Source organism: Papilio polytes, unplaced genomic scaffold (assembly GCF_000836215.1).
Source record: "Papilio polytes unplaced genomic scaffold, Ppol_1.0 DF822733.1, whole genome shotgun sequence".
NCBI classification, from domain to species: Eukaryota; Metazoa; Arthropoda; class Insecta; order Lepidoptera; family Papilionidae; genus Papilio; species Papilio polytes.
Genome location: NW_013526471.1, coordinates 1,537,214 through 1,544,737, shown reverse-complemented (window position 1 = coordinate 1,544,737; position 7,524 = coordinate 1,537,214). Strand labels below are relative to the sequence as shown.

General features: G+C 38.8%; 2 protein-coding genes across 3 annotated transcripts in view; one reads left to right on the top strand and one right to left on the bottom strand.

Annotated features, from left to right (window-relative positions):
* The window catches only part of LOC106105667, a 6,394-nt gene extending 4,356 nt beyond the window's left edge, over nucleotides 1–2,038 (bottom strand). Inside the window, exons 1-5 of the mRNA XM_013286091.1 lie at nucleotides 1,875–2,038; nucleotides 1,584–1,770; nucleotides 1,139–1,337; nucleotides 706–865; nucleotides 3–43 (exon numbers count right to left, since the gene is read on the bottom strand). Of these exons, the coding sequence (XP_013141545.1) occupies nucleotides 3–43; nucleotides 706–865; nucleotides 1,139–1,337; nucleotides 1,584–1,770; nucleotides 1,875–1,932 (645 nt within the window). The 5' untranslated portion in view covers nucleotides 1,933–2,038. The remainder of the gene's footprint in view (nucleotides 1–2; nucleotides 44–705; nucleotides 866–1,138; nucleotides 1,338–1,583; nucleotides 1,771–1,874) is intronic.
* Nucleotides 2,039–2,284: 246 nt separating this feature from the next.
* On the top strand, nucleotides 2,285–7,518 carry LOC106105765 (cyclic pyranopterin monophosphate synthase, mitochondrial). Of its 2 annotated transcripts, XM_013286200.1 has the most exons (12): nucleotides 2,286–2,375; nucleotides 2,495–2,696; nucleotides 2,780–2,909; nucleotides 3,063–3,230; nucleotides 3,635–3,798; nucleotides 4,003–4,087; nucleotides 4,153–4,216; nucleotides 4,773–4,911; nucleotides 5,705–5,815; nucleotides 6,222–6,342; nucleotides 6,839–6,898; nucleotides 7,425–7,518. In XM_013286200.1, the coding sequence occupies exons 2-12, from the start codon at nucleotides 2,580–2,582 to the stop codon at nucleotides 7,478–7,480; spliced, it is 1,215 nt and encodes a 404-aa protein (XP_013141654.1). In that variant the 5' UTR covers nucleotides 2,286–2,375; nucleotides 2,495–2,579; the 3' UTR covers nucleotides 7,481–7,518. The 2 variants fall into 2 exon arrangements, with proteins under 2 accessions (XP_013141655.1, XP_013141654.1); XM_013286201.1 differs by lacking the exon at nucleotides 6,839–6,898 and having other exon boundaries at nucleotides 2,285–2,696.
* The last annotated feature ends 6 nt before the right edge of the window (nucleotides 7,519–7,524 follow it).

The following is a 7,524-nucleotide window of genomic DNA, read 5'->3' as shown; positions in this document are numbered from 1 at the left end:
ACCAGCTGCAGCCACAGCTCCAGCCGGATTTCCAAGTCCTTCTCTGTTATCATTGGGAAACATCAATGTCAGCGGATTCCCCAAACTAGAGAAGGGACCATTGCCTATTTTTACACAATAAATATAATAGTTAATTGTTGAACTAGAGTAACTCCCGTCAGAATGGTGAGCTAATTCCTAATGCGTCTGTATGACATTGACAGATCTCAGATAATATATAGCACTGCAGGGATGCTTTAGCGCATTACTGATTTTCTTCTTAACACTACTCGTATAGACATCAACATTTGTAGATGTGGTGCTAATAAACAGAGGATATACACAGAAAGAGGATATACAAACTATGTGTCTTACATCCGGTCCCATCCCTTCCTTGTATGAAAAGGTTGGAAGCAAAACAGAACTATAATTTAAAATCCAGCACAAACTCTTATCTAATCCTCTTTATTCACACCTAAAGTGTACTCTTATGTGTTTTATTTCTGTGTTTATAGTTAGTACACCCAGTTACCATGTCAAACTTATGTATAAGTTCCTTAAATGCGAAGAAGCCAGCTGAAAACCAGCGCTGGAAAGGCTTAGTCCTTCTGCATGCTGAGCTGGCTACCTTTTACCACAATTTTATATATTGTCTTTAAAATAAGTCCATTTATTTAATTTCTTTTTAGTAGCAATAAATACATCTTCTATTCTACAATATTATACCTTTAGCTAAGTTCTCCCGCAGACGCTCAGCGTACGGTTGCGGCGGCAGGGCGTGGCGCATGACGGCGTACCAACGCATGCGGAGCCGCCGTGAACTCCCATTCTTACTAACTGCTAACTCCACCGCATCTATTGCATCTTTCTCTCCGCCGTAGGATTCCTGTATAGATAAAAATCATGATTACAATATTAAATCAATTCTAGTGACAAAACCTGCTTCTTATAAACAGATAGTCAGGCTCTGATCACAAAAGATAGGCATGAAAAACAAAATATCCTATAATTTGACTATTCAAGAAGCATGTTTTATTTGTGATAAAAATCTGCTCTGCTCTAATTAACAGATCAATCGCTGCATCTTCCTCTCTTTTCTAAGTTTAAATATTCAATCTAATTGTATCTAGATAAATCTTTAAGTTACTGTGATTATTACCATGAAGTCAATATATTTTTCCCAGAGTTCAACATCTTGAGGCGACCCCTCCAGTACTCTGCGCATGGCAGCAGCACGCTCTTGCACCGCGCTCGAATCCTCAGTGTCTGGTACACGCTGCCGGAAGTAGCGGCGCGGACGAGATCGTTGGGGCCTGTCGTCCTCTGGCTCGCCCAGCCGGCCTGAGCTGCGCTCATATCTAACAAAGTGTACATCTTTATGACATAAACAAATACTAATAATGACCTATTTTAGCCTCTTTCCCTTCCCATCCTTTTCAAGACACCCAGGAACAGAGAATATACTTTTTCTTGCATCCCCTCCATACAATAATGGTAGGCATTAGCAACTGTGGATGTCTTTAGACAGCATTTGGAATTCAGATGGCCACTTGCTTGTTTGCCACCTTGGGATATAAAACAGAATCTATTAAAGCCCAGCTTACTGTGGTCTGCCAGGATAGTAAAGAGTTGAAACGCGACGATTGCCATTATCCATTTTGCAATCTACATAATAGTCGTCGTTTTTCGCTGGTTCCTTCTCCATTTCCGGCGAAGTGTCCATTTCTTCGTCCGTGTCGCTCGCCAAAAGTTCGTCTTCCAAGACATCATCACTCTTTAATGGCCAACGAGCTAAGAAAGTACAAAATTTTATTATTTTCCCAAAAACACAACCGAGAAATGTTTTGTTATGATTTGCACCCGGTGATTTTATTTGTAAATTCGTGTTTACACACCTGCGTCGTCATCGCCCTCATCCAAAGACCTGGCAGAATATGCCGGAAAAAGAGCCATTATTACAGATATCGACTTCGTCTTAAAATATTGCGGGAAACATAATACATGAAATTCCAAAACAGCTGAGCCGGGTTATAGAAATCACAAATGACAATGTCGTGTCATTGATAACAAAATCAATATTTTGTAAAAAAAAAAATAGTTTACAGATACAAAAAGGTTGCTCATTCGGTTTTAATTGTATTTTAATGCTAAGTTTTTTGCATATGAATTGTAGCTCTTGTTAATTGCATGGATGTTTAACAATCATTTACCAAAGCCATTATTCGAATTGATATTGATACCATTGTTCGGATTTCGATGCAACATACATGATAAGAATTTTGACATTGACAGCTTGACAGCACGATGTTTACGAAATTGGCCATGTTTACACTTTGACTCCACTTGAACTTCGTATAATTTATGTTCACTTAGTTTATATAAGATAATTAGGACAAGTAATTCTTATCGTTTTTTCTATTTGCTTTACATAACTTGTTGTGATAAACTACAAACGTTGCAAGATATTCATGTGAAATCTATATTTCTTTACTTCAAGGGTAAATACCGATTTCAGATAACGAAACCGCTTTAGTCGTACATAGAAAGCGAATTATTAGGTTTATTACAAATTAACTGCATATTTAAACCCAAATTAAACCATGAAAGGTTACTCGCACAGATTTTTAACCTTACTGCGCGCCACAACATTAAATTCTGATGCAAAAGTACGTCTGGCGAGGCCCATATTCTGCAATGAGTCGAGATATTATAGTGATGTAAGTATAAAATGATTTAGACGATATATTTCAATGTATTGGATGCACTCGGCCATGTTTGCTTATGCCGTATATAATTGCAGGTCGCCAATGCTGCTAGTAAAACGGATTTGACCTCGGCGGCGGTAAAATCGGCGGCACCGCTAAACGATCTTCTAGGCCGGCGTCACGATTACCTGCGTGTATCACTTACGGAAAGGTGTAATTTAAGATGTGGGTAACAATTAGCTTCTCTAGTAAATGTAATAAATTTACATTTTTCTAGAAATCTAATTGAAGTAATTTTCTAGCATCATCCGAACATTTTCCTGGTACTTATCAAAGCTGGTTATAGCTAGACTGATAAGAAAATAAATCTTTGTATAGGTCAATACTGTATGCCCGCTGAAGGAGTGCCGCTAACTCCAAAACCAGATTTATTAACGAAGGAAGAGCTCTACCGTTTGGTTAATGTGTTTGCATCTCTCGGAGTGCACAAGATACGACTTACAGGGGGTGAACCAACCCTACGATCTGATTTGGCTGAAATTATTGGTATGTGTTAACATTATAAAATTAGATTTATTTTTTATTATTTATTTGTTAGGGAAATTGCAATCTTGATATAAAAAAGAAAATTAAAACCTTATTTTAATCTGCTTGTTTATTAAGGTATTACAGAACAGCCATATACAAAATTAAAATTAATCAGAACAAGTAACTATAGGAGGTTTAATTTCAACCTTAAATATTGTAATTATAAATTGTAAAAATTGCATTAAAATGTATTTAATCTTTATGTAATGTAAAATGCAACAGATAAAAAATAAGATATAAGTCAATAGACATAAAGATAATGCAAATAACCTACAGATTAGATAAATAACAGTGTTAAAGTACTGAAAATGTATATAAACGTTTCACCTTTCGTTATTAACTGTTTCAATTTATGACCACAGAGCAGCTATGCAATGTCCCGGGCATTCGCAGCGTGGCAATGACTACCAATGGGCTGGTGTTAACACGGCGGTTGCCAGCATACCAGCGTGCTGGCTTATCAGCTATAAATGTATCTCTTGACACCCTGAAGCCGGACAGATATGAGCAGATGGCTAGACGACCGGTTCGCAAATATTATTATTTTATAGTATGACTGTCAATAATTAGTTACTTGTATTTGTCAATTACTTGTTATAGTTATTATATTTTTAAAATTCAAATATTTTCTCGTTAAATTGTCCCTATTTTCATCTATTTTTCAAAGAGACCAAATATGTTGACGAATACGTTTACATACATATTTCTATAAGGGAAACTTTTTTGACAGGGTCTGAAGAAGGTGCTGGCAGGTATAGACTTGGCTCTGCAGCTTGGCTACCGGCCAGTCAAAGTTAACACGGTGCTCATGCGAGGTCTGTTTAATTTGTTATACTGTGGATATTATTTTTATATTTATTGACTATGTGTTTGTTTGCAGGCTTCAATGATGATGAGATATGTGATTTTGTGGAGTTCACACGTGATAGGGAGGTGGAAGTGAGGTTAGTGATAATTTGAGACTTTTGTTAGGATTGTACATTTGTTTTTAATGTAATAAAATTATAAACAACAAGCTTCGCCTGCGACTCAGTTCGCGCGGAATTAAAAAATTAATTTAATATGTATCCTATTTGTTCTTCCAGACTATGGTCTACATTTGTTCCAAGTTTAATTAAAATCCTTTCAGCAGGTTATGCTATGAACTATAATAAACATCCATCCATCCAATCTAGCCTATTTATAATATTAGTAAGAAGTAAGATGGTATGTTACTAGTTTTGAAAAGCAGGAAAAGGGAAAGACAGGACAATTTAATTTTACTATCCAATTACTTCATATATAATTGCAAATGTTTACATGGTACATATGTAGAACATAGTCTAGAAGAACACATACTTACTAAGTTAATTTTTAAATACTGGGCAAGGTGGTGTGGGATAAGTCTAGTTAAAAAATATTAAGAATTTGCTCACTCTGTAATTTCTATTATCTATACACTGGTGATAGAAGGTAATTTATATGTATATAGAAGTGTGTGGCCCACATTGGTGATGTCAGGTTCATAGAGTTCATGCCGTTCTCCGGCAACCGCTGGGACGACAGCCACATGGTGTCGGAGGCGGCGGCGCTGCGGGCCGTGCGCCGCGCCTTCCCGCGCCTCGCGCCCTCGCTGCCGCGCGCCTGCGACACCGCCACGGTACACGCCATACACGCCATACACGCCATACACGCCATACACGCCATACACGCCATACTCTCTGATAGAGGTTATCGAGGTTCGGCCCTCTCGGGCGCCCTTGATTCGGAATGCTAAATGCGTATTGAGTGACAGCCCAAGCAGAGGTCCCCTCTCGGGGGCCCTTGTGCCTAGTCACTCCATGGAGCGACCACCGAAGCAATCTAAGAGCTTGATGGCCTCCCAATCAGGTAATAATAACGAAGTAACGGCTCGCGCCGAGGCTCCTGAGGAGGCCCTCGAGCTTAGTTACTCATAAACGAGGTTTAGTCTAAGCGCCATCTGCACTCGGCCACCTCAAGCCCGGTGAATCTGTAAAGGCCTCTTTAAGGCAAATAGTGGCCATTCAGTCACAAAAAAAGATAGAAGTTTCATAATTATTTCTTTTAGAGGATTTAGGGGCTAAATACGTCAGAAACGGTTTGTGACTAGTTTGTTAAGGTTTTTATTTTTGTTACTTGTTCCCAACTAAAAATGTTGGAAATAGACGATGTCTCTCGTGTAGAGGTTTTTGATCTCGTTTATAGACATTTTAAGAACAAAGAACGTCAGTAGGGACTATAACCAGCTCATTGGGGTTTCGTAATCTCACATGGAGAGAATTTAGATGTTAAAAACGTCGGAAATGAACATTGCTTTACTCATAAAGGTTTCTTGCCTATCTATTTTCGATAGTATACTTTTTACATATTTTTATATAATAGAATTTGTCTTGTGTCTTTTACTTTCATTAAGTGTAATATTGTGGTGTTAGGTGTGGCAGGTGGAGGGTCACGCTGGCCGCGTGGGGTTCATATCCTCGATGACGCAGCCCTTCTGCTCCTCCTGCAACCGGCTGCGGCTCACAGCTGATGGTAACCTTAAGGTAACATTCGTTATTAATTACTTAATTATACGATTCTAAATAATTAAATTAAAAATTATAAGAGTAAACGAGCCACATAAATTCACTGAAAAGGCGAAGCGACCGCTGCCCATAGACAACCGCAATTGCAGATTCGTTGCCTATACTTAATCGCCGGAAGAGGAGACGCTCATAAAGAGGATGTGTCCAGTCTCTATCGTTAAATCCGCTTTTCCTTTCCAACCTTCCCTCTTAAGAAAAGGGTAGAAAGTAAACGGGACTAATATAGGCCTGTTTCTCTGTTGATTAAAGTTCAGCGCATGTTTAATGCGAATGTTTGGGCAGTGTTCGCTATTTTGTCGAACTCTGCTGCCGTTGTCGTTACCTTACATTATGACACTGTGTATTCGTGTGGGGGCGGGGGTAGGTGTGCCTGTTCGGGGCAGCGGAGGTGTCGCTGCGGGGTGCGGTGCGCGCGGGCGCTGACGACGCGGCGCTGGAGGCGCTGGTGCGCGCCGCGCTCCGCAACAAGAAGCCGCAGCACGCTGGTAAAATACAAACACACCTACACTTAAATATACTTCAACACTCTCACTGTCGATATTGACTAGCTGTTGCTCGCGACTTCTCACTGATAACTTTTTAATGGTTAATATATTTTTGAAATCGGCCCAGTTTTTAAGTTATTAAAGTACATATAAATGTACAATTTTCTCTTTCAAAACCGCTTAGACTAGACGTTAGTAAAGAAAAGTAACAATTTATTTTACAGCTAAACTCTTTAAATTATGAACAGCACTGTTTTATGTAATAGAAAAGGCTGATGTTAAATTACCATCAACGAAATTTTGATAATAAAAATTAAAACGAAAAGCTTTATAAAATAGATGTTAAAAACGCATGCTTTCGACAAATAAGATTTCAATAAAACATCAATGGATTCTTCACTTCATCATTACATGTTTTGCTGCTTACATCTTTTTTAATCTATATCCAATTTAGCATGATCCCTCTCCAATGCTTAGTTCCAACGGTACCTTTCAGCCACACGGGTCAAGCTGCACTGGACATCATCATTACCAGCTTACATCCTCTCACTAACTCGTAAGATCATTATTAACTTATTTGTATCATAAATGATCAATGATAGAAACAAACTCTAATGCTTCCATTATACAGAATTATAGGGGAATTAATAGGATTTTATTTAAATAATACTATTAATTCACCTTTGTTCATGAAACATGTAAATTTAATATTGTTTTAAATGTGTATTTTCGCCACGCTCGCCACCCCACTAGTGTAGTCACACGTAGAAAGCTTGTGGACATTAGTTTGTTACCTGTTACCACACGGTTCTTTGGCATGCACTCGAACTTTGAACAGCGTTGTATCGTTAGCTTTTGTAACATCCATCTGTTTGTTCGAATCAAGACTCAATGTCACATTTATTGAATACCTATTGTAAAAGTCGCTACGCAGTTCATGGGATTAACAAGTTTATTTCGTTTTTTTCGTCATTCGTCCCCGGGTGCGTTCGTAATCCATATAAAAAATTAAAAGATGAAAAGGCATTGGGAACTCTTTGCGACGCTTCCACGCGGAGCCTCCACCTTGTAATGTTTTGTAGGCATGCAGAATCTCGCGCGTATGGAGAACCGTCCAATGATACTGATAGGAGGCTAGTGGGCCCGCGAGCGGCGACGGCGCTGCGCCTCTTAGATGTGGAA